Consider the following 26,277-nt stretch of genomic DNA (forward strand, 5'->3'; position numbering starts at 1 on the left):
GGCCGACTGCAAGTAACTGCAGTTGACGGGAGAAGCAGTCTGGGTAGTGGGGGAAAGGAGGAAGCTGGGGGAGGAAGGGGGAGGGATAGGGGGTAGTGGTGATGGATGGTAAAGTGCTGCTCGTGGGAGTATGCAGGAGTATGATGGGGAGAGGGTAGGGCAGCTGATGTAGTCAGGAGTTTAGTACCCCAAGTCACATTGCCATGACCCCGAATAATCATCTATTAACTTTCCACAATTTCTTAATATCGAACCTTGCCTCACTATCTTTCCCCAAATCCCTCAACACGCAAGCTAATCTTACTTATGCAGAAAGAGCCACAATCCACCATCTAAAAACTTAGGCCAACCTTGAAATCCTACCTGCTGACAAAGGCTCCACCACGATGGCTTTGAACTGTAGGGATTACTTGACAGAGGGACTTCAAATCCAATGGGATCACCAGACTCTCCTCAATCCTTAATCCTGTCCCAGAACCTCTCCCCCTGCGTCTCTTGCCCCTCGCCCCTGCCACTTCTTGCACTCCTACCTTCTACATGTTTCCTAAAGTCCATAAACCCAAACATCCAGGACACCCAATTATGGCCAGTTACTGTGCCCCCACTGAGAGAATCTCTGCTCTTGTAGACCAACACCTTCAGCCTATTACTTGCAACCTCCTTCCTATAGTAAAGACACCAATCATTTCCTCCATCAACTCTCCACAGTTCCTGTTCCTTTACCACAAGGTGCCTTCCTCATCGCTGTTGGTGCCACCTCCCTTTACTCTAACATCCCTAATGCCTGTGGCATTACCGCTATTGAACACTGCCTTTCCCATTGCCTGATAGATTCCAAACCTACAACCTCCTTCCTGGTCACCATGACCAACTACATCCTCACCCATGATTACTTCACCTCTGAAGGTATCACGTACGAACAAATCCATGCTATGGCATTGGGCACCAGCCTGGCACAATCCTATACCAACCTAATCATCGGACTCCAGAAGAATCCTTCCTAACCATCCAGAATCTCAAACCCCTCAACTGGTTCAGATTCATTGATGACATCTTCATGTTAGGGTGATGGTTTCCTAACCACATTTCTCCAGAATCTCAAGACCTTCTCAGCCATTCACTTCACATGGTCCTCCTCCACCCAACAAACCGCCTTCCTCGATGTTGACCTCCACTTCAAAGATGGTTATATCAGTACCTCTGTCCATATCAGGCCTACCAACCATCAACAATACCTTCACTTCGACAGGTGCTACCTGTTCCATACCAAAAAGGCCCTTCCATACATCCTAGCTACCTGTGGCCATCAAAACTGTAGTGACAAGCAGTCCATCTCAAAATATACCAAGGGTCTCACTGAATCTTTCAGACCGAAATCACCTCCCGACCTTATACGGAAACAGATATCCTTTGCCTTATCTCTCCAGTCACCCACCACCTCCCAAAGTCCCAGTGCCTGGCCGCAGAGGGTGATTCCCCTTTAGACTCAGTATCACCCAGGACTGGAGCAACTAAATCACATTCTCTGCCACGGTTTGGACTACCTCTCATTGTGCCCTGAAATGAGGAATGTCCTATCCATTGTCCTCCCGGTCCCTCCCACAGTGGTATTCTGCCATCCACCAAACCTACACAACATCCTCGTCCTTCTCTACTCGACACGTGCTCCATACCCGTTGCCTCGTGGCTCACATTCCTGTAACAGACCTAGAAGTAAGACCTGTCCCATATATCCTTCCACTACCACCTACTCCAGTCCGGTCACAAGCATCACCTTTCCCCTCAAAGGCAGGCTACCTGTGAAAGCAGTCATGTACTCTAAAGCTAAGCTTCAACCACTGTGCTGTATTCTATGTGGGCATAATAACCAACAAGCTCCAGGAGTGTTAGCTCCAGCAGTGTTAGTTCTGCAAGGTTTGCAGAAGAGCTTCTGTGAAGTTTGGACAGTAGGAGACGGGGTACTGGCAGAATTGAAGCTGTGAGGATGGGTCGTTAGTCGTGCTTCATGCCCATGAAAGGGGAAGGTCCCGAGTTCGAGTCTCGGTCTGGCACACAGTTTTAATCTGCTAGGAAGTTTCATATCAGCACACATCTGCTGCAGAGTGAAACTCTCATTCTGGAAACATCCACCACGCTGTGGCTAAGCCATGTCTCTGTAAGATCTTTTCTTCCAGGAGTGCTAGTTTTGCAAGTTTCGCTGAAGAGCTTCTGTGAAGTTTGGAAGGTAGGAGACAAGGTACTGGCAGAACTGAAGGTGTGAGGGTGGATCGTGAGTAATGCTTGGATAGCTCAGACAATAAAGCACTTGCTCATGAAAGGCAAAGTTCCCGAGTTCGAGTCTCGGTCCGACACACAGATTTGATCTGCCAGGAAGTTTCATATCAGCGCACACTCTGCTGCAGAGTGAATATCTCATTCTGGAAACAACCCCCAGGCTGTGACTAAGTCATGTCTCCACAATATCCTTTCTTCCAGGAGTGCTAGTTCTGCAAGGTTCTCAGAAGAGCTTCTGTGAAGTTTGGAAGGTATGAGATGAGGTACTGGCGGAATTGAAGCTGTGAGAGTGGGTCGTGAGTCGTGCTTGAGTAGCTCAGACGGTAAAGCACTTGCCCGTGAAAGGCTAAGGTCCCTAGTTTGAGTCTCGGGATGGCACACAGTTTTAATCTGCCAGGAAGTTTCAACCAACAAGCTGTCTGCCAGCATGAATGGCTACTGACAAACTCTGGTCAAGAGACAGCTGGACCACACAGTTGCTGAACATGCTGGCGAACACAACGTTTGTCACTTCAACGACTGCTTCACAGCCTGTGCCATCTGGATTCTCCCTTCCAACATGAGCTTTTCTGAGTTGCACAGATGGGAACTCTCCCTGCAATATATCCTACGTTCCCGTAACCCCCATGGCCTCAACCTTCATTGGTCACTGTCTTTCACCCACATATCCTCTTCCCTGTTCTCACCCCAGCAATACACAACCTTCTGTTCCACCAATGCACCCACAGTCTTTTTACTTCTCTCCTGTTCCGCTCCTCCCCCCCCCCCCCCCCCCCTCCCCCACCCCCACCCCCACCTCTCCTCCCAGTCTAATTTTCTGATTGCACCAGCTGCCCTACCCTCTCCCTACCACATTCCTGTATATTCCTACAAGCAGCACTTCACTGCCCCTCACCTCTTCTCACCCCATTCTCCTCTTTACCCCCACCATTCAGATTACTTCTCCCATCATGCACAGTTGCTCACAGACTGGCCACGGCAGTCAGAGACAGTGGTCATGTATGTGTCAGTTGTGTTTACATGAATGTATGTATTGTCTGCTTCAGAAGAATGCCTTTTGGGTGAAAACTTACTGGTTTAGCAGTCTTCTTGCTGTGCCTGTCCACAACTTAAGATCTCCACCATGTGGTGAGTAGAAATTGCCCATTTCATAATATTGTAATTAATAATGGTTTCAGATACATTTTGATCGTCTGTTATTTCCAAATAACTATTTTTTGAACCTGAAGCACCAGTATCTTTTAAGATAGAGGCATAATATTTTACATGTTACATGGTATACAATGTTCTCTTGGGTGTCAGCTTTATAGGATGTGCAGAGCAAAATAGTGTGCCTTTTACAAACATGTTAGGGACAAATCATATGTACTGTGGTATGGTTGCTGTCATTCATGCTTGGACACATGTGACACATTCTTTTCTTGCTGAGCAGTGAAGCTGGGCTTGTTCTCCATACTCTTGCATGCTGGAACCAGTTCATCTCTCTGCTAGATAAAGCTTTATTTTATGTTGTAGATTTTGAGAAGTATGTAAGAACTGTTCATTCTTTGGACAGTACAATCAATTAGTAAGTCCTCAGCCACATTCTTCAGAAATTCGCATCTTATCATTTTATTACCAGAGCTCAATTTGTGGAGGATGTATGAATCCACAGCAGACGCGCTTACTCTCGTACTTCTGCCAACACTACTACACAACTGATCACAAATGTCTACTCCTCCTGTTGTACAGACTTCTGCCTGAGAGCCTGTATCTTCACTGATCTTTCCATCATTATGCACTGTGGAGATGAATACAATAGATCTCTGTTTGGCTGGAACAGATGGCACCATTGTTACATCTTGTGTAAAACCAAACAGGCTTGAAGTTACAGTTCTTTGTTCTTTGCACAAAAATTGTGGGGGAATATTTGATTGATTCCTTTGTAATGTTCCTACTAATGTCAGCCTTTTGTCCAATGGAACTGTTGTAACAGTCACACTGGTGTAGCAGTTGCCAGTTGTTATATTTCTGCCAGTACTTTCTAGAGGGACATCAAGACATTGCATTATTTCTGGAGGCATGTTTGGTTTTTAAAAACCTTTATACCATATTTCTTTAGCCTTTTTGCCAGATATTGCCAGGAGGAACATCAGCCTTAAAATGGAACTAGATGCTCGTTAGTTATCCCATATTCTCCAGGAGTATAAAGTATGAAATAACTATCTTGCAATGATGTGATATGTTCACACACAGCAGCAAACTTGTCAGTCGTTTCCCCTCATATGTAGTGATTTTATCATTGAGGCGAATGCAGTAAAATAAAAACAGGACTCTTCTATATAGCATAGTAACTGCGAATACATCAGGTCCATGTATATTCCACATGTAAGTGGACAGATAAAAAAATCTACTCACCAAGTGGCAGCAAGGGAACACACACACACAAAAGGATTTAACTGTAACAAGCTTTCAGAGCGAGTGGTCCCTTCTTCCGGTGGAGGAGTTGAAGGGAAGCAAGAGGGGTGAAGGAAAAGGACTGGAGAGATTTAAGGAAAGGGCTATAGTTTAGAAAAGGCACCCAGAACCCCAGGTCAGGGAAGACTCACCGGTTGGGATGAGAAGGAAAGACTGATTGTTGGGGACTGCAGTGGATAAGATCTGAAAACCCGAGGAAGACAGGGTAATATGCAAGACAGAAATTACTACTAAAACATCATGCAAGAGTTAATAAAAGTGAAAAGCTAAGTGCATTGTATAAAATTATATAATTGGATAGATAAAAAATCTACTCACCAAGCGGTGGCAGAAAACACACATCAAAGACTGTTGTAAGTGCCAAGCTTTTGGAGTCAGTGACTCCTTCTTCAGACAGAAGGGTTGAAGGGGAGGGAAGAAGGGTGAAAGAAAAGGACTGGAGAGGTCTAGAAAAAGGGGTAGATTTCAGGAAAGTCACCCAGAACTGCGGGCCAGGGGAGACTTACCAAATGGAACAAAAAGGAAATACTAATTGTAGGGGACTGCATTGGATGAGATTCAAAAACCTGAGAGCTTAAAGGTGAAAGACAGGGTAAAATGCAAGACAGAGATTACTAATGAAACATCGCGCATGAGTATGTAACAGAGCTTGGATGGAGGCAGTAAAAATAGACGGGAAAGACAATGAAAGATGTAGAAAACTAAAACAGAGTGAAGCAAAGAGTAGTTACAGTGAAGAAATGCTGAGACAGAAGAAATTAACGTAAATTAAGACCAGGTGGGTGGCGAGAACCAAGGACATGTTGTAGTGCTAGTTCCCACCTGCGGAGTTCTGAGAAACTGGTGTCTGGAGGATGAATCCAGATGGCACGTGTGGTGAAACAGGCACCGAGGTCACAAGTCTCATGTTGTAAAGCATGTTCTGCAACAGGATATTGTGAGTTGCCCTCTGCCTATTCCCATTCATCCTAATTGATAATTTCGTGGTAGTCATGCCAGTGTAGAAGGCCAAACAGTGTTTACATAATGTATATGACATGTGTCGTTGCACAGGTGGCTTTCCCTTTGATAGTATGTTTTGCCAGTTACAGGGCTATTATAGGTGGTGATAGGAGGGTGTATAGGGCATGTCTTGCACCGGGGACAATCACAGGGTAGGAGCCATAGGATTGGGAGATGGGTGCAAAAGGAGCATAGGGTCTGACAAGGATATTGGGGAGATTGGGAGGGCGACAAAAAGCTATTCTAGGTGTGGTGGGGGACAAAATCTCAAGCATAATGGATCTCATTTCAGGGCATGACTGATACATTCAAGACCAGAATAATACTGGGTGAGAAGTGGTATGCTCCGAAGTTGTTTTTTGGAGGGATCAACAGTACCAGGATTGGATGTAATGGCCTGGGAAATCTGCTTTTGGACTAGGCTGTTGGGATAATTATGTCCAGTGAAGGCTGAAGTGAGAGTGGTGGTGTATTGCTGTAAAGAGTCTGCCTCCAAATAAATTATATTCTTTTGCCTCCAATGCCGAGGCTGTGTGGGAGAGAACGCTTGACATGGAAAGGATGGCAACAGTCAAAATGTAAGAACTGTTGTTTGTTATTGTTAGTGGGTTTGATGTGGACAGACGTGTGTAGCTGGCCTGCAGTGAGAATGAGATCAGCATCAAGGAAAGTGGCATGGGGTTTGGACTAGAACCATGTGAAATTTAATTGGGAGAAGGTATTTAGAGATTTCAGCAATTTTAACAGATCAGCCTCACCATGAGTTCATACCGCAAAGATCTCATCAATGTATCTAAACCAAACCAGGGACTGAAGGCTTATGGATCCAGGAAAGCCTTCTCCAAGTTACCCATAAAAAGGTTGGCATAGGAAGGAGCTATCTTGGTTTCCATGGCTGTATTCCTTATCTTTTTGTATGTCTGTCCCACAAGAGTGAAGCAATTGTTGTTAAGTATGAAGTTGATTAAGATCAGCAAGAAGGATGTCATAGGCTTGGAATCAGGTGTGCGTTGACTGAGGAAATGTTCAGCAGCAGGCAGACTATGTACATAGGAGATGTTAGTATAGAGGGAGACGGTATCAATGGTGACAGGCAAGGTGTGTATGGGAATGGCACGTGCACAGATTAAAGACAATCCAGGAAATGGTTGGTATCTTTAATATAGGAGGGGACTCTTTGTACTATAGGTTGCAGGTGATCAGCTTAAGGCAAATATATGTTTGGTGGGTGCTTTGAAGCCAGAAACTATAGGATGACCAGGATGATTGGGTTTTTGGATCTTAGGAAGAAGGTAAAAGGCGGGGGTGCAGGACTGGGTGTGGTAAGACGTTCTGTGGCTTGAGGCGTATGTGCTTGTGAGGGACGTGAGGTTTTTAGGAGGGACTGCAGGTCAGTTTGAATCACAGGGTTGGGATCTTGGTAACAAATGCTGTATGTAGAGGGAACAGACAGCTGGTGTAGACCTTCAGTAATTGTCGATGCCATCGTCCTCTATACCAACATCCCCCTATGTACATGGTTTGTCTGCTGCTGAATGTTTCCTCATTCAACACCCACTTGATTCTAATCTTATGACATTCTTCACGCTCACCTTAATGTACTTTATAATTACCAACAACTACTTCACATTTGATGGGCAGACATACAAACAGATCAGGGGTACGGCCATTGGAACCAGAGTTGGCTCCTTCCTATGCCAACCTTTTCATCGGTCACTTGGAGGGGGCTCTCCTGGAATCCATAAGTCTTCAGACCCTGGTTTGGTTTAGATCGTTGATGACATCTATACCGCATGGACTCATGGTGAGGCTGATCTTTTAAAATTCGTGCAATCTCTTAATACCTTCTCCCAATTAAATTTCACATGGTTTTAGTCTGAATCCAATGCCACTTTCCCTTGATGTTGATCTCATCCTCACCACAGGTCAGCTACACACTTCTGTCCACATCAAACCCACTAGCAAACAACAGTTCTTACATTTTGACAGTTGCCATCCTTTCCATGTTAAGCATTCTCTCCCACTCAGCCTTGGCATTGGAGGCAAAAGTATTTATTTGGATGCAGACTCTTTCTACATCTACATCTACATCCATACTCCGCTAGCCATCTGACGGTGTGTGGCAGAGGGAACCTTGAGTAGCTCTATCGGTTCTCCCTTCTATTCCAGTCCTGTATTGATCGTGGAAAGAAAGATTGTCGGTATGCCTCTGTGTGGGCTTTAATCTCTCTGATTTTATCCTCATAGTCTCTTCGCAAGATATACGTAGGAGGGAGCAATATACTGCTTGACTCCTCGGTGAAGGTATGTTCTCGAAACTTCAACAAAAGCCTGTACCGAGTTACTGAGCACCTCTCTTGCTGAGTCTTCCACTGGAATTTATCTATCATCTCTGTAATGCTTTCGCGATTACTAAATGATCCTGTAATGAAGTTCGGTGCTCTCCGTTGGATCTTCTCTATCTCTTCTATCAACCCTATCTGGTATGGATCCCACACCAGTGAGCAGTATTCAAGCATTGGGCGAACAAGTGTACTGTAACCTACTTCCTTTGTTTTTGGACTGCATTTCCTTAGGATTCTTCCAATGAATCTCAGTCTGGCATCTGCTCACTCCTAATGCATACTCCAAGATAATTTATGGAATTAAATGCTTCCAGTTGCTGACCTGCTATATTGTAGCTAAATGATAAAGGATCTTTCTTTCTTTGTATTCGCAGCACATTACACTTGTCTGCATTGAGATTCAATTGCCATTCCCTGCACCATGCGTCAATTCGTTGCAGATCCTCCTGTATTTCAGTACAATTTTCCATTGTTACAACCTCTCAGTATACTACAGCATCATCTGCAAAAAGGCTCAGTGAACTTCTGATGTTATCCACAAGGTCATTTATATATATTGTGAATAGCAACGATCCTACGACACTTCCCTGCGGAACACCTGAAATCACTCTTGCTTTGGAAGACTTCTCGCCATTAAGAATTACGTGCTGTGTTCTGTTATCTAGGAACTCTTCAATCCAATCACACAATTGGTCTGATAGTCCATATGCTCTTGCTTTGTTCATTAAACGACTGTGGGGAACTGTATCAAATGCCTTGCGGAAGTCAAGAAACGCGGCATCTACCTGTGAACCCGGATCTATGGCCCTCTGAGTCTCATGGACGAATAGCGCAAGCTGAGTTTCAAACGATTGTCTTTTTTGAAACCCATGCTGATTGCTACAGAGTAGATTTCTAGTCTCCAGAAAAGTCATTATACTCGAACATAATACGTGTTCCAAAATTCTACAACTGATCGACGAGATATAGGTCTATAGTTCTTAACATCTGGTCGATGTCCCTACTTGAAAATGGGGATGACCTGTGCCCTTTTCCAATCTTTTGGAATGCTACGCTCTTCTACAGACCTATGGTACACCGCTGCCAGAAAGGGGGCAAGTTCCTTTGCGTACTCTGTGTAAAATCAAACTGGTATTCCATCAGGTCCAGCAGCCTTTCCTCTTTTGAGCAATTTTAATTGTTTTTCTATCCCTCTGTCATCTATTTCGATATATACCATTTTGTCATCTGTGCAACAATTTAGAGAAGGAACTACAGTGCAGTCATCCTCTGTGAAACAGCTTTGGAAAAAGACATTTAGTATTTCAGCCTTTAGTCTGTCATCCTCTGTTTCAGTACCATTTTGGTCACAGAGTGTCTGGACATTTTGTTTTGCTCCACCTACCGCTTTGACATAAGACCAAAATTCCTTAGGATTTTCTGCCAAGTCAGTAGATAGAACTTTACTTTCGAATTCGTTGAACGCCTCTCGCATAGCCCTCCTCACACTACATTTCGCTTCATGTAATTTTTGTTTGTCTGCAAGGCTTTGGCTATGTTTATGTTTGCTGTGACGTTCCCTTTGCTTCCGTAGTAATTTTCTAACTTGGTTGTTGTACCACAGTGGCTCTTTTTCATCTCTTATGATCTTGCTTGGCACATACGCATCTAATGCATATTGTAAGATTTGTTTTGAACTTTGTCCACTGATCCTCAACACTATCTGTACTTGAGATAAAACTTTTGTGTTTTTGTCGCTTTTGCTAAACAGAAAAATCTTCGTACCTTTTTTAATATTTCTATTTACGGCTGAAATCACCAATGCTGTAACCGTTTTATGATCGCTGATTCCCTGTTCTGCGTTAACTGTTTCAAATAGTTCAGGTCTGTTTGTCGCCAGAACGTCTAATATGTTATCACCATGAGTTGGTGCTCTGTTTAACTGCTCAAGGTAGTTTTCAGATAATGCACTTAAAAAAATTTCGCTGGATTCTTTGTCCCTGCCACCTGTTATAAACATTTGAGTCTCCCAGTCTATATCTGGTAAATTAAAATCTGCACCCAAAACTAACATGGTCGGGAAATCTACAGCTGGTGAGCCAGGGGGGCCTATAGAGACATCCAGTTACCATGTTTGAGCCTGCTTTAACCATGACCTTCACCAAAATTATTTCACATTTCAGATCTCTGTCAATTTTCTTCAGCACTATTGCACTTTTTATCACTATAAACACGCCTCCCCCTTCACTGTCCAGCCTGTCTCTGCGGTATACATTCCAATCTGAGTTTAGAATTTCATTACTATTTACATCTGGTTTCAGCCAACTTTCCGTCCATAGTACTATGTGGGCATTATGACCGTTTATTAATGAGAGCGGTTCTGGGACCTTTCTATTGACACTCTTGCAGTTTACTATTACCACATTATTATTGTCATTCCATGTTGCGTTTTGCCTACTGCTACCTTGTCGCATCTCAGGAGGCATCTTGTCAGGCCTAGGGAGGGAATTCTCTAACCTAAAAAACCCACATGTGCACTCCACACGTACTCCACTACCCTTGTAGCCACTTCCTGCATGTAGTGCACGCATTAACTACTCATGGGGACCATACATTTCTCCACCTGATAGCGGAGGTCGAGAAATTTGCACCCCAGATCTCTGCAGAATTGGAGAGCCTTTGGTTTAAGCCTTCCAATTGACTCCAAACCAGAGGACCGCGATTGGCTCTGGGAACGACACTACAAATAGTTAGTTCAGATTCCACCCCGCGAGCGAGGCTTTCCGCCTTTACCAACTCCGCCAACCGCCTGTATGAACTGAGAATGACCTCTGAACCCAGACGGCAGGAGACATTGGTACCGACATGAGCAACTATTTGCAGTCGGGTGCACCCAGTGCTCTCTATCACCGCCAGCAGGGCCTTCTCCACATCTCGGATGAGACCCTCCCCCCCAAGCAGACAGAGTGAACACTGACCTTCTTCCCCGGCCTTTCCGTTATTTCCCTAGGGGGCTCCATCACCCGCCTAACATTGGAGTTCCCAATCACTAATAAACTCCTCCCCCTATGTGCCTGCTTGGACCTTGCTGAAGGAGCAGCCACATGTCCACTCACAGGCAGAGCAGGCGATGCCACACAGCCAGCCTCCACATTGACCCTCCACCTTGTGCAACACGAACGCTGTTGAACCCGCCACTCCCCTTGGGGAGAGGGTGGCCCAACCGCGCCCGGTACCTGCGAAGATGACTCGAAAGCAGGGACCGTGGGTGAAGCATGTAACACCTGGGGTGTACCATGCGATGCACCAGACTCCCCACTGGTGCTACACTCTGAGACAGCAGCCTGAAGGCAGCTGACTGTGGCCATCAGCACGTTCAGCTGTTCGCGAACAATGGCCAGCTCCTCCTGCGTCCGTACACAGCAGTCACACATCCTATCCATCCTAAGAAATCAACAGTTTATTGCAGAGCCTCAAGTAATCAACTTTTAACTAGACTGCTAATTCACTAAAGGCACCTGATAGCTGACTAAACTGTGGTTACTACACACTTCTTGTTGGAAACAATGAAAATAAGCAATAACTGTCTCTGGACTGTATTGAAAACAAATATGAAGTCTATGGAACACAATTACTAGTACTCGAAAATTAAAGCTTCCTAAAAGCAAAAACACATGGAAAAAGAGGTGACAAGTAAGAAAAACACAGTTAATACTTAAATTTACGTAGCTTGCTGCATAGGAGATATGAAGCAGATGGCAGTTATGAGGACTCTTTACAGCAGTACGCTACCACTCTCACTTTAGCCTTCACTGGACATAATTATCCCAACAGCCTAGTCCAAAAGCAGATTTCCCAGGCCACCACATCTAATCCTAGTACTGCTGATGCCTCCAAAAAAAAACAACTTCGGAGCACACCACTTCTCACCCAGTATTATCCTGGTCTTGAATTTATCAATCAGCTACTTTAACATGCCCTGAAATGAGATCCATTCTGCTTGAGATTTTGCCCACCACATGTAGAATAGCTTTTTGTCACCCTCCCAATCCCCACAATATCCTTGTCAGATGCTATGCTCCTTCTGCACCTATCTCCCAATCCTATGGCTCTTACCCTTGTGACTGTCCCTCATGCAAGACTTGCCCTGTACACCCTCCTACCACCACCTACAATAGCCCTGTAACTGGCAAAACATATACTATCAAAGGGAGAGCCACCTATGAAATGACACATGTTGTATACTAGCTGTTATGTAAACACAGTTCAGCCTTTAAATCGGCATGACTACCACATAGTTATCAGTCAGGATGGATGGGCATAGGCAGAGAGTGTCTACAGGCAACACACAGTATCCTGTTGCATAGCATGCTCTACAATAAAACAGTTATGACCTTGGTGCCTGTTTCACCACACACGCCATCTGGATTCTTCCCCCAGACATCAGTTCCTCAGAACTCCACGGGTGAGAACTAGCACTACAACATGTCCTTGGTTCTTGCCACCCACCTAGACTTAATTTATGTTAATTCCTTCCATCTCAGCATTAATTCACAGTAACTACTCCTTTCTTCACTCCATTTCAGTTTTCTACATGTTTCATTTTCTGACTTGTCTATTTTTCACTTTCCTGCTTCCCACTTCTGTTCCATAAAATGCACTTAGCTTTTTACTCTTATTAACTCGTGCACAAAGTCTTAGTAGTAATCTCTGTCTTGCATATTACCCTGTCTTCCTCAGGTTTTCAAATCTCGTCTGGTGCAGTCCCCAACAATCAGTCTTTCTTTCTCATCCCATCTGGTAAATCTCCCTTGACCTGGGGTTCTGGGTGACTTTTGTAAACTGTACCACTTTCCCTAACCCTCTCCAGTCCTTTTCCTTCTCCCCTATTCCTTCCCATCAACTCAACTGCCAGAGGAAGGAGCCGCTGGCTCTGACAGCTTCTGAAAGTTAAATCCTTTTGTGTGTTTGTTTCCCTGCCACTGCTTGGTGAGTAAATTTGTTTTTGTCTGTCCATTTATATTATATTATCAATAATTGATAATTTCATTGTTACATATTCCACATGTCTTTGAAATGGTGATGGAAAGCTTTGTAGGTCCATGTGTATAGCACAAGACTCGGAAAGGCATCAATCTCCACATGGTCTGTATATAGTGCATCATGAGATCTTTGAAACTGTCCATGAAAGTTTAGAATGTGGATATTAGTGCACACAATAATGTCATCCATTAGTTTATCATCAAAATAAAGATAGAAGATATCTGTTGGAGTCTTTGCTGCTGTATCCAGTGCTAAAGTGCTCAATTTGAGAGAAATAATGTTATGGTTTTTGGGTATCCCTCCATGACTAACTGGTTTCGTATTCCATTCATTATGCCCATCTTTATCAATTTGAAAATTGATCATTTGAAGAGGCATCTGAATCACCCAGCGAGGTGGCATGGTGGTTTGCACACTGGCCTCACATTCAGCAGGACAACATTTCAAATCCATATCCAGCCACCCAGATTGAGGTCTTCTGTGATTTTCCTAAATCACTCAAGGTAAATGCTGAGATGTTTTCTTTGAATGAGTACGGCCAATTTCCTTGTGCTCCTTCTCTAATGACCTCAATGTCAACAGGTCATTAAACACTAATCTTCTGTCTTTTCTTTTCATATCTTAATCCATATCATGCTCATTTATTTTAGTGTTGTCCTGTCCATTTTCTGAACTTTCCTAAAACAGAGACTGTTTGTAATAAATTTACAGCAGCCGTGATATAATTTCCTCATCTGCAAAAATTTGGACATTCTCTGCAAGATCAGGTGAATCAACATTGAAACCTTGCATGTGTTCAATGAACACTTGCTAAAGCGTGTAACTGGTCAGAAAAGTGATAATAACAGATTTAATTAAGAGCTGATTCATATTAAAGATAGTGACAGTGATCACACGAAATGCTCACGTTGGGTCACTTTACTGAAATACTGAGTAGCACAGGTGGTCAGGTCAGCTTTCGGCACTGAAGTGTGAAGTGGCCCAGGTAGTCACATCAGGGCGAAACACACATGACAGTGAAAAAGTGAGGGTTCACAGCGGTATTAAGTAGAGCTCAAGAGACAACCACACAACATTTGAATTTACATGGAACCAGCTACCTCTGTTTCTCACCACGTCAAAGATCAGCTACAGTAGAAAAAATATTGATGGGAATGAGCAGCTAAGGGTTAAAGTTAACAGTGATAACAAGAATAAAGTGATACGAATTAATGATGTTTTATATGTTCCAGGCTTTGGATACAATTTACTGTCAGTTGATCAAAAGATAAGATGTGAGCCAGGAAGATGAACCAGACCCAGAAAGTGCCGGGCTGGTTATCAGCCCCACCTCAGAAAATAAAATACACAAACAGTTAAAAAATGATGACACTCAAAGTTTATGTGTGTGTGTATGTGTGTGTGTGTGTGTGTGTGTGTGTGTGTGAGAGAGAGAGAGAGAGAGAGAGAGAGAGAAAGAGAGAGAGAGAGAGAATCAAATGACTAGATCTGGCACATGCTTATTGTTTAATGATGAGCAACATGGCATATACAATAAGAACAATGAATCAACTAGGTAACTGCAGCTCATGTATTGATTAGATAAAATTCATTATTGTGCAGATGCTGTAATAATTAAAATAATTACAAATTGTTCCATCAAAGATTGGAACATTTGCATAATGTAAGCATGCATTTATTAAAAGAAAAAATCGGCTGTTTGACTGCACTGAATGAAATTCCTTTTAGATCAGACTATTTACTGCATAAACGAAAAGTAGTCTTGACAACCTGTAACACTTTGAGGGTCAGTCATTTGGAAAAAAAAAATGTTTGGCACAAAACACCAGTCATTTATGTCCTTGTTTCAAATGTCACTGGTATATTTGTGTTTAATTTATCTTAAACGATAAAGTACATTAAAGAGATCAAGCTTCAAGTTTATTTTTCATATTTATTTGAATTTCTTAATAGATTACAATTTTTAAAATTATGATGACAGAAAGTATAATTATACTAAAAAAAGTGTGAGGTGAATTCTTGAGCAATTTCAGACATAATTGCCTTTTTGTATGGAAGAGTTTGAAGCATTGTGGTATACAGAAAGGTATGGTGAAATCAGCTTGTTTCCCTCCTGCTTGTTTTGCTAGTAAATTGTCTCATCACCTGCAAACAAATCTTGGAAACTCTTGCTGTATGCTGCTTCATTGTGAGATTCATCTGTGAAACATGATGAAATGAAGACTGATAAAACAGCACTAAATTGTAACTGCAGCAGCAGGACCTGTAGCAACAATGTTAGCAGCAAGAAATTGTAGCATACTGCACCTTGCCAGAGTATGAATCTTCTTCACTCTTTTCCCATTCAGATATTTCTCCCTATGCTTCAGATCCTCTTGAGCTTCTAAATTTATTGCTCATTCAACAAATGTGACATATTTGTAGCAGAATTACAGAAAACTGCAAACCTAATGAGTACATGCATGAAACTGAGCACACAATGACTCAGTCAGCCACAACAGCAGCTCTTGCATTTGTTACTGGGTCTTTCAAAGTAGGTATAAATATTGACAGCAGAAGGCAGAACCTGTCAAAGGACAGATAGTGAAACATCTGTACATTGTTCTCATATGAAATCAATTCAATTTTCAAGTGACACATGGCTTGCACATCATGAAAATTGCAGCCCTAGGTATATTAAGGTGAAGTTATAAATATTGACAGCAGAAGGCAGAACCTGTCAAAGGACAGATAGTGTACATTGTTTTCATATGAAATCAATGCAGTTTTCAAGTGACACATGGCTTGCACATCATGAAAATTGCAGTGCTGGGTATATTAAGGTGCAGTCCTTTTGTGCCCTGAGTTATGCTCAGGTCTGGCCACCAATGTGGTAATAGAAATTTCAAGCAATATAACAAAAGATTTGCTTCCTACAGAATCTCCCAAGATATATGAACTAATGTACATGGTTGTATGGTGAAGTGTACACTATCTTCTCACTTTTGCAGATGACGTGAAGAAATTCATTTGATTATATGCTAAAATGAATGAAAAAAATCTGTGATATGTTAATCAAGTTCAAAGGGTGGATAGAAAGTGAAACTGGTTGAAAAGTTGAAACAGTTCAATCAGACAATAAAAAGAATTTGTTAATAAGCCTTTGAAGGTATTCTTAAAGACAAACACAATTCAACATAAGATGACAATTCTTTACACTCCAAAACAAAACTGAAGTGTGGAGTGTCTGAGTTGCACAATCATTAAAAAGGCAAAATCAATGTTGACAGATGCAATGCTGATCAAATAATTTTGAACTGTAGCCTTTAAAACTGAGATGTAGCCGAAGAATCTCTCTCAGCTGTTCAAAATGTTACTCCTGAATAATTATCAAGTGATCATTAAATCAAGCTGAGTCATTTACAAAACTTTGCATATTGAGCATTTTATATGTACCTACCAAAAGTGAGAAAAAAAGTAAAAGATAAATTCAAAGAACTTGCATCTGTTGGATGTTATGGAGATTTTAAAGTGTACTCTCTAATTGATCCACATTCACCAAAGATAGTTGTGAAGACCCGTGATGTGGACTTCATCAAAAATTTAAAATGCAACAGTGCAAAAGTATCACAAAGAGTACCAAACTTATAATTGACAACTATACCAATTGTGTTTCTTTTGTATATTACAGATAAATACAATTATGATATGGGCAGCATTCAGCTGGCTGCTATACCTATCATTCTTGAGACAGCAATAAGACCAACACATCCTGCTGATGATCAAAGTGCAGTTCATCTTTATTTGACATGAAATGATGCAGAGCAGACAGTAATGGCATCATCGATCAGTACAGTGACCAACATCCAGATACAAATCCCGTGCAGCTAGAAACTGGAAAATCATTGCATTAAAGAAAACTGAAAATTATACATTACAATAATGAAATTTCTTATGTGTTAGAATTCCTGAGTCAAATGTGTATAACAAATCAAAGATTCATGATGGTTGTGAAAATGGAAATGAGCCTTAAATAATGAATGTAAGTCATAACTTGAAAAAGTGACTTGGACTTTGGCTAGTTTACCACCAAACAGGTGGTGTGCGCTGATACGAACCATCCCGGCATATTAAAACTGTGAGCCAGACTGGAACTCAAGCCCCAAATGTTCACCTTTTGCGGGAAAGTGCTCTACATGCTGAGTTATCCAGGCACTACTCATGAACCATCCTCACAGGTTTATTTCCACCAGTACCTCGTCTCCTACTTTCAAAACTTCACAAAAGTTCTTCTGTGAGATTTATGAGACTAGCACTCCCGAAAGAAAGGATATTGTGGAGACATGGCTTAGCCACAGTCTGGAGGACGGTTTCCAGATTACAAATGTAGACTGTAACGTAACTGCTATCTTTTTCTTCTGTTAAATAACTTGAAAATCAATTTGGAAACTTCCAGCTGATAAGAAAAAAGAGTAATTTGTTAATGTGTAAATAATGTATATTTCTATGTTAATGTCATTCTAATTTTTATGAGAGGTTTTTTGACTATACGAAATGCTGACAGGGTACTGACGGAAGTGGCATCAGCCTTGAACATTGACTTCATGAACCAAGAACAATTAAGAAAATTAATACAGTGTGACAGTGTGTTCTCATGTGCTGCAAAGTGTGTGGCTGAGGGAAATATTGATGCTGCTGCTGTTTGGTTTGAACTTCATTTGGATGATGACATTGTATTGTCATCAGCTCCAGGCAGTAATAGCTGCTGGGAACAGGCAATATTCCCTGTCAAGAGACCTTTGCACATTTCCCCCAACCAAATGATAAACTTTGAGGTCAAGGTATGTAGTATTCATATGTATATGAAGTTTTGTAAATCTAATAGTAAGTAAAATCAAACAATGGAAACTCCAGGTAGGAAACTCAACAATGTGGGAAAAGGTAGATTTCTACTTACCATAAAGAAGACATGTTAAGCTGCAGACAGGCACAATTAAGACACTTACATAAAACTTTCAGCCACAACCTTTATCAGCAAAAGAGAAACACACATCATTCACATACATCAGCAAGTGCACCTCAAGCTCACATGATCACCAACTCCAGCACATTCCAGCGCATTCCAACTTGAGATGCTGGAGTTGGCAGTCATGTGTGCATGAGCTGTGCTTGGTTGTGTGTGTGAATGGTGTCTGTTTCATGTTTGCTGATGGAGGCTGTGGCCAAAAGCCTTACGTAAGTGTCTTTTAATTATGTCTGTCTTGTTTTCACGGTGTAAAGACTGGTCCATAAAATTTCAGGCATGCAGCCACAGAAATTCAGCTTCTTCTTCTAATATTTCAGCTGAATACTGCCCAGCCATCTTCAGAGTGAGCCAAGGTGACTAACACTCCAGTTAATCACTTCGGCTCACTCTGAAGATGGCTGGACTGTATTCAGCCAAAATATTGGAAGAAGAAGCTGAATTTATGTGGCTGCATGCCAGAAATTTTATGGAATGATATTGCTTTTGTTTTGTAAATGGGGCTGAAAAACTACAAAAATGAGGTAGCATACCTTCAACTACATATTGGATTCATTCTTTAGCACTTAATCTGTAAGCTCAATAATGAATTGTATCTGCCTAAGCTTATGATGAATTACAACTCTATTTCCACTTATAGGAATTATTGTAATGGTATGCGAGGTATCCTGACCAGGGATGGGGAATCTTCTATCCAGTTGTGAAGCAAGTTTATGGTCTTTGTAATCAGGGCCAGAATGATTCCAAGCTGTAAACTTGTAATCTCCATTGTCTAGAGTAAGAGAGTGATTCTTGTATAAATGGAACGCTATACCACTATAATCCAAGTCTGGAACTGTTGCCATGTAGCGAGCTTGCATTGCTCCTTATGGAGGCCAGATTGTGATCAGGTGATTACATCACATGACTTCTTTGTTGCATGCCACCTGGTGTTAGATGTGACATGGAGTTTTTTGTTGTTTTTTTGTACCAGTGTCAAAGCTGCAGTTTTGCTTCAACCAGGATACAAGAGTCAATATGTAACATACAAATCTTGTGCTAACTATCCCATTTTTATACATTTCAAATTGTAAACTTTACAGTGAGGGAATGAAGAATCATTATCATTTACCAAATTTTTAAAAAATAAGTTGGGTAGATATAATGTAGAAAATTTGGGCAGAAAAGTGCAGAAATATGTACACTGATTAGCCAAAACATTATGACCACAGTCCACCACAATGTCGGTTGCCGCCTGGTGGCGCTGAAGGCATGTGACATGGTAACAAAAGTATGTAAGTGGAGCAGACGTGTACGGGAGATCACCCTGGTGAAGATACGGGCTGCAAATGGAGAAATCCATTGAGATAAGCAACTTTGGCAAAGGGCAGATTACTATGACACAGAGCCTATGAACGAGTATCTCAAAAATGGTGAAGGTGGTTGAACGTTCTCATGCTACGGTCGTGACCATCTACGGAAAGAGGTAGAATGACAGTGAAACTGCCACTGGACACTAAATGGCTGGACATCCACAACACTTTATAGAATGTGGGGTTTGGGGGCCTGTCTGCTCTGTAAAATAGGATAGATGTTGATCTGTGGCATCTCTGCTGAAAGAGCAAAATGCTGGTGCATGCACAAGTGTTTTGGGGCACACTGTTCATCATACATTGTTGAACATGGAACTCCACAGCAGACCATCCCTATGTGTTCACATGTTAATACAGCAACATCATTGTTTAAGATTGCAGTGAGAACAGCACCACTGGGATTCAGCTGTCAATCAGTTTTGCTACACTTTGGTCTTCTCCACAAATGCCATCACCAAGGTGAATGCAGCTCAAAATGTGCAGTGCACCATGGTCACTGGCTGATAGGAGCAGTATTAGGCTATGAGAGACATTTTCCTGCGCTTACACGGACCTGTGCAGTAATTGAAGACACACTGACAGCTGTGAACCACCTGCACCCCTTTGTGCTTGGTGTCTTCCTCGACAGCGATGTCATCTTTCAGCAGTAAATTGTCCGTGTCTCAGAGCCATAACTGTTCTACAGTGGTTTAAGGAGCATTATAGTGAACTCGTGTTGATGTCAAGTCGATCAAAGTCACATGATGTAAATCCCGTGGAACCCATCTGGGTTGCTATCAGGCACTGTTACCATGTATCAGATCAGCAGCACGTATCTGAATTACATAACCTGTGTGTACACATCTAATGCCACATACCTCCACAAACCTACAAACAAACTGTCGGATCCCTGATATGCAGATTCAGTGATGTATTTTATCCCAAAGATGGAGAAACAAGCTGTTAAGCAGGTGATCATAATGTTTTTGCTCATCACTGTACATATTATCAGACTAATTATTGATGGGACGACACAATAGTACTTTTCAATGATTGAAAAGAAGAACTAAATAACCTAGCAGATGAAATGAATGAAATGCACCCAAACATCAAATTCACTTTTGAATATCAGACAGCTGAAGGAATTAATTTCCGTGATATGACTATTTACAGTCACAGTAATAAGCATGCTTTCCAAATATATAGAAAAGCCACTAACACTTATTGCCATAGTCAATACCTCATGCCACCTGAATCAACATAAAACACTTTCTTCAGGTCATCGGTAAACCACATGCTCCGCATCCCCATCAGTGAACCAGACGAATGTAACGAAATTAACATACTTAAATCTATAGCCCAAAATAATGAGTATAACACCTTCTTTATAAACACCCAAATTAAAAAATGCAAAGCAAACTTAAGCAACCACCATCACCATTATAAGATAAGAAAGAAATGCCAAAACTTGACAGATTTGTGGTCCTTGGCAAAGTGTCATACAAACTAGCAAATCTTTTCAGACAAAATGATATAAAAATATCCTTCTACACAGACAGTAAACTACAGAATTAAATTATTCACAATAATAAATCCACTGAAGAGTGGCATCTAAAATCCGGCATATACATTGTCACATGCTCCGGTTCTTGCTTCTGTATAGGACAAACAGGTAGAAATTGTGCAATCCACTACAAAGAATATATGGATACCCTTCGACTCAAAAACTAAAATAAGTCCAGCATTGCATCACATATTGCTCATCACGAACACTTTGTTGGTGATATCAATAACAATCTTTTTGTTCTACACATTACTGAAAAAGGGTTACAGATGGATCTCCTTGAACAATTAGAGATTTACATTCACAAGGTAAAATCACCTCAAAAAATCCTTAACAAACAAACTGAATGCAGAACTCTTTCTTCCAGAATTTGCAAGACATCCTGGCACAAAAACACCAAAAATGAGTGGCATTCTGTAATTCATTCACTCTTTAATTACATAGTTAATAGTTTGCTATATTTTGTTTACCTTTTGTGAACCTTTTTAATCCACATTACTTGCATATTGTGAATATATAAGAACACGCCTGCAGCTAGCAAGACTCACATGAATATACTATCTGTATTTGCAAATATTTATTTTGTAATGCAATGCATCTCATGTCAAAGGTCGTGGTGTAGCAAAATGTTATATCTATTGTATACATATCCCTTGTATTTACATCCAGTGTTACCATTCTGTAAAAAAATGTGAAACCAAGTGTTGCTAAATACTGTGTATATTTGTGTGTCACCTGATAATGTACACTATGGGAATGGATTTACTGTGGATACCTCGTAGCAGTGCACTATAAGTACTCAAAACATAACAGCATTTCTGTTCCATAAATGTTTCATTACTGATAACTAAATTTCCATCATTTTTGCCAGCCCCATCATCTCAGCACCTGGCTACACTTGGTCCATGGTATAATATTCCTGTAACACCTCCATCCGATGATGAGCCCACAGTGGCTCGAAAACTAGTTAATGGTATAATAAATCATATCTAAAATCCAGAAAAGCAGTTGGTTCCATATTTATACCCAGATAAATGACAAATGTTATATAAATAACAAGCTTACAAGTTTTATGGAAAGGATAGTTGCTACTCACCATATAGTGGAGATGCTGAGACGCAGACAGGAACAACAAAAAGACTGTCAAACAAAGCTCTCGGCCAAACAGGCCTTCATCAGAATTAGACAGAAAAACCACACACACACACACACACACACACACACACACACACACACACACACGAGTGTGTGTGTTTTGTCTAATCCTGATGAGGCCTGTTTGGCTGAAAGATTTGTTTGACAACCTTTTTGTTGGGCCTATCTGTGAGTCAGCATCTTCACTATATGGTGAGTGGCAACTATCCTTTTCATAATATTGTCATTATTCCATCCTGGATTTTCCAAGCTTACAAGTTTCTTGTAAATGTTTCATTGAATAGTGTTTTACAGAGACAGCCTGTCTTTGTATCAAATAGCAGTGGAGCAGATTTCATTTGAGAGTAGAAATAAGTTGCTAAATAGTATTTGTGTTCTGTGAATTAGACCAGTGGCCACAGATATAATAATTAGCACAAGTTCCCATTGCTTTAGTAGTTAGGCCAAGGGTCCTCTGATTCAATAGATGACAGGACAAGTGCCAACAACAGCACTTGCCTATGTGTTAGGCACCCCAGGTAGTGCATTTAATAGTGATTAGAACAAGAAGCAACACGGTTCTTGTCTCTTTATAGTGGGAGGCCCATGTTTAATAGGATAGATATCATAGTGAAAGGGGTTCTGGCTGATGTATGTGTGTTGGATTTGTTGGTCAAACACCATGTACATAAATATTTCTAATGGCAAATAAACTTGTTTAAAGAGTTCATATCATCTCGCTTCCTTGGTAGTTCACCATCCCTGTCAAACATTCCTCTCTGTTTCCAGTACCAACCTTAAAAGACCAAGGCGGTTCTGCTCCCTCTCGACTTTGTAATAAAAACTAATTAGGGAAAAGCACAACATAACAGTATTATCATCAACATTGCGATTGCGCCATGCAGGCAAAACCAACTCTGTTTTGGTAGCTTGGACCTGTGCTGGGGTGCAATAAGCCTGTAATTTTCCAGTATCCAAGTAATTATTTGAATTCAGCCCTACTTACCCCTGAGTGAAGTGATATGTCTGTTCCATTTCATATGTATACACTTTGTTTCTTGTGAATGTGTAACTTTAATGATTAAAGTCTAAGTCTACAATGTATTTATGTTTAATGAATTTAAAACTACAATTTAATGTTTAATGCCAGTTGACAATCTGTTATCATAATGCTATCTGACTGCATATTTGTTCATCATGGTATGACATTAAGAGCAATTGCCTCATCACTTTTCCACATTCTATTGTATGTTGTACTGTAATTAATAATGACACTCATTAATGGGAATTGATTTGTTATTCCAGTTAATGTGTGAGTTTGAAACAAAGGTTAAAATTTGATTTTTATTTATGTGAATTCAAATTTCTAGCTTTCTGGAAGAAAACTGTGTGTTGACATCAGTGTAACTGATGAAATTGAGGTCATACAATCAAACAAAACTCAGGAATTGGAGCACAATCTATCAGTGCAACAAGAAGATCCACAGAAATCAACTTCTAAAATTCATGAAATGTTAAATGCAGTGCAGTTACAGCATGATGGGAACATATATGTTTCACAAGAGCTTGTGAAGAGTCTTAATGATTCTCACTGGATAAGTGCAGTGAGAAATGTGTGCAAGATGACTGAAGTGGTTTGCAGCCAAAAAGTATTAGATATGTCACATTTTCCTATGTTGGGTCTGAGTTTACTTGAAGAACAAAAAGATAATTCATCTGACACAGACAGCAGTCTGGTTTGTATAACACGAATACCTGGTGATGAATTAGCAATTAGGACATGGGCAAAAATTCATGGAATAAACAATTCTCTCATAAAATGCATACGTGAACATGAGATCAGTGATTTAGAGTCAAGTGGACAAACATTTGATCTCATTATGACTCAACCCTTTGAAACAACTGGTGAGCTGAGAGAGAAAACATTTAATTCACTGAGCACAATCAGGTAAGCATTCCGTGTCATTTTGCATGGGATAGTTAAACTTGGTAGTATGCAACCAAAAACACATTACAAAGATGCACATAACAGATACTGGTGCAAAAATGTGCCCAACTGTAAATTTTCAAACAGAGTAATGACAGATGTGTGGAGTCACTCTTAACACTGAATGTTTACTTTCTTTCACCCTTTCAACACACCTTCATGAATATGTGCCTGAGAGGTCATGGTTTTGAATCCCAGAAGTTTTGCTCTAATTTTTCTTCCATATCTTCATATACATTCCCATGTTTTTGCTCCACTTTTGTGTGTGTAATTCACTAATTGTTACGGTAGATGTATGATGTGCTGTTCCACATTTTCACCATAAAATTTTCTCTTCAACATAGCTGAATGTGTTGACCATAGATGTTGCATCAAATTTTGTTGAAAGATGGGCGATTTTGAAAGGTAAATAATTTGTAAGGTTTGCCAGAACTTAAGAGAAGGTGGAATCAGTGAAATGCGAATGAAGTAATAATGGATTTGAAAACTGACAATCAATGTAGCTATTGATGAGAGGGCACAAAATCTGAAACAGGATGTATCTATTTGAACATCAAGCAAATTGATGAAGAGGCTGGGGTCAGCATGAGGATTTGACCATTCTGTGATTGATTTCCAAACAGTTCACTTTCATGATATTTTTTGATCTATGCTAGAATGGTGAAAAGAAATCTGCTGGCATCAAACATTGGCCTTAATTTGAGGAAGAAATATCTGAGAATATACCTTTGGAGCACAGCATTGTATGGAAGTAAATCATGGAGTGGTGGGAGGGGAACCATAGAAGAAGAGAATGGAAACTTTGACATGTGGTGCTATACAAGGATGTTGAAAATTAGGTGGACTGAGAAGACAAAATGTGAGTTTCTCCGCAGAATAAACGAGGAAAGAAATATGGGTAAAACACTTTTCAAGATGATAGGACTTTCTTGAAGAAATAAAGGAAGTAACTTCCTGACTGGGTATTTGTGTTGCCCTCATCATTTCATCAACATCATCATCATCATCATCATCATCATCATCTCTCCCTCACCCTCTCCCTTTCTCCCTCTCCTTGTCCCTCTCCCTCTCCCTCTCCCTCTCCCTCTCCCTCTCCTGCCTTACTAACAATAATGAGTTTGATTGATAAAAACAGGTAGCTTTTTTGCCTGTGTTATCAGGAAGGACTTTCTTGTGCGTAATCCAATAACTTTCAGCTGTCACACATCATTTAATTGAAATTGTTGATCAACAGTCTTTTTTTTGTTAGTACTCTGTCACAATTAAAACCATTTATTCTTAGCTAATACATATCATTGTATCAAACAATCAAAACTCCAAGTAGGAGTATCAACAATGTAGGAAAAGATACTCATAGATTGCTACTTAATGTAAAGAAGACACGTCAAGTTGCAGACAGGTGCACTTAATAGACATTTACATAGAGCTTTTGGCCACAACCTGCATCAGTAAAATAGAGACTCATACACACGATCCACACACAGGCAAGCACACCTAACACACACACACACACACACACACAAACACACACACCAGCAATCTGGAGGTGCGGTGGCGGTGATGGTGGTGGTGGTGGTGGTGGTGGTGGTGGGGGGGGGGGGAGGGGGGGAGGTGTAAGGATAGTAGTGTACAGGTGGGGAGAGAAACAAACACTGTCTGATGGAGTGTGCAGGGACTAGACTGCCAACAGGCACAGCATCAGAAGGTTGTGGGCAAGGAGGTGGGGAAAAAAGGAGAGTAGCGAAAAAGGACGGGTGGATGCATTGGCAGAGGGCTGCAAATAAACAGGTAGGAAGATGAGAATAGGGAAGAGATGACAGGAGAGAGGGGGTGGAGACCGTTGGGTGGAGGGTGTGGGGACAGTATGTTACCGTAGGTTGAAGCTGGGATAATTACTGGAGTGGAGAATGTGTTGTATGGATAAGTTCCATCTGCGCAGTTCAGAAAATTTGGTGGTGGATGGAAGGATCCAGATGGCTCAGGTAGTGAAGCAGCCATTGAAATCAAGTGAGTTATGTTCAGCTGCATGTTGTGCCACAGGGGGTCTACTTTGCTATAGGTCACAGTTTGGCAGTGGCTGTTCATTCTAGTGGACAGCTGGTTGGTAGTCATACCAATATAAGAAGCTGTGCAATGGTTGCAGCAGAACTGGTGTGCAA

The 26,277-nt window shown here is 41.2% G+C and overlaps 1 protein-coding gene across 3 annotated transcripts in view; it reads left to right on the top strand.

Moving 5' to 3' along the window:
* LOC124803030 (protein arginine N-methyltransferase 9-like) overlaps positions 1–26,277 on the top strand; it is a 118,253-nt gene that overhangs the window by 43,496 nt on the left and 48,480 nt on the right. For all 3 annotated transcript variants that reach the window (XM_047264141.1, XM_047264140.1, XM_047264142.1), the window contains 2 exons: positions 17,644–17,920; positions 23,502–24,079. In XM_047264141.1, coding sequence (XP_047120097.1) covers positions 17,644–17,920; positions 23,502–24,079 — 855 coding nt within the window. The remainder of the gene's footprint in view (positions 1–17,643; positions 17,921–23,501; positions 24,080–26,277) is intronic.

Source organism: Schistocerca piceifrons, chromosome 6 (assembly GCF_021461385.2).
Source record: "Schistocerca piceifrons isolate TAMUIC-IGC-003096 chromosome 6, iqSchPice1.1, whole genome shotgun sequence".
Classification (NCBI taxonomy): Eukaryota; Metazoa; Arthropoda; class Insecta; order Orthoptera; family Acrididae; genus Schistocerca; species Schistocerca piceifrons.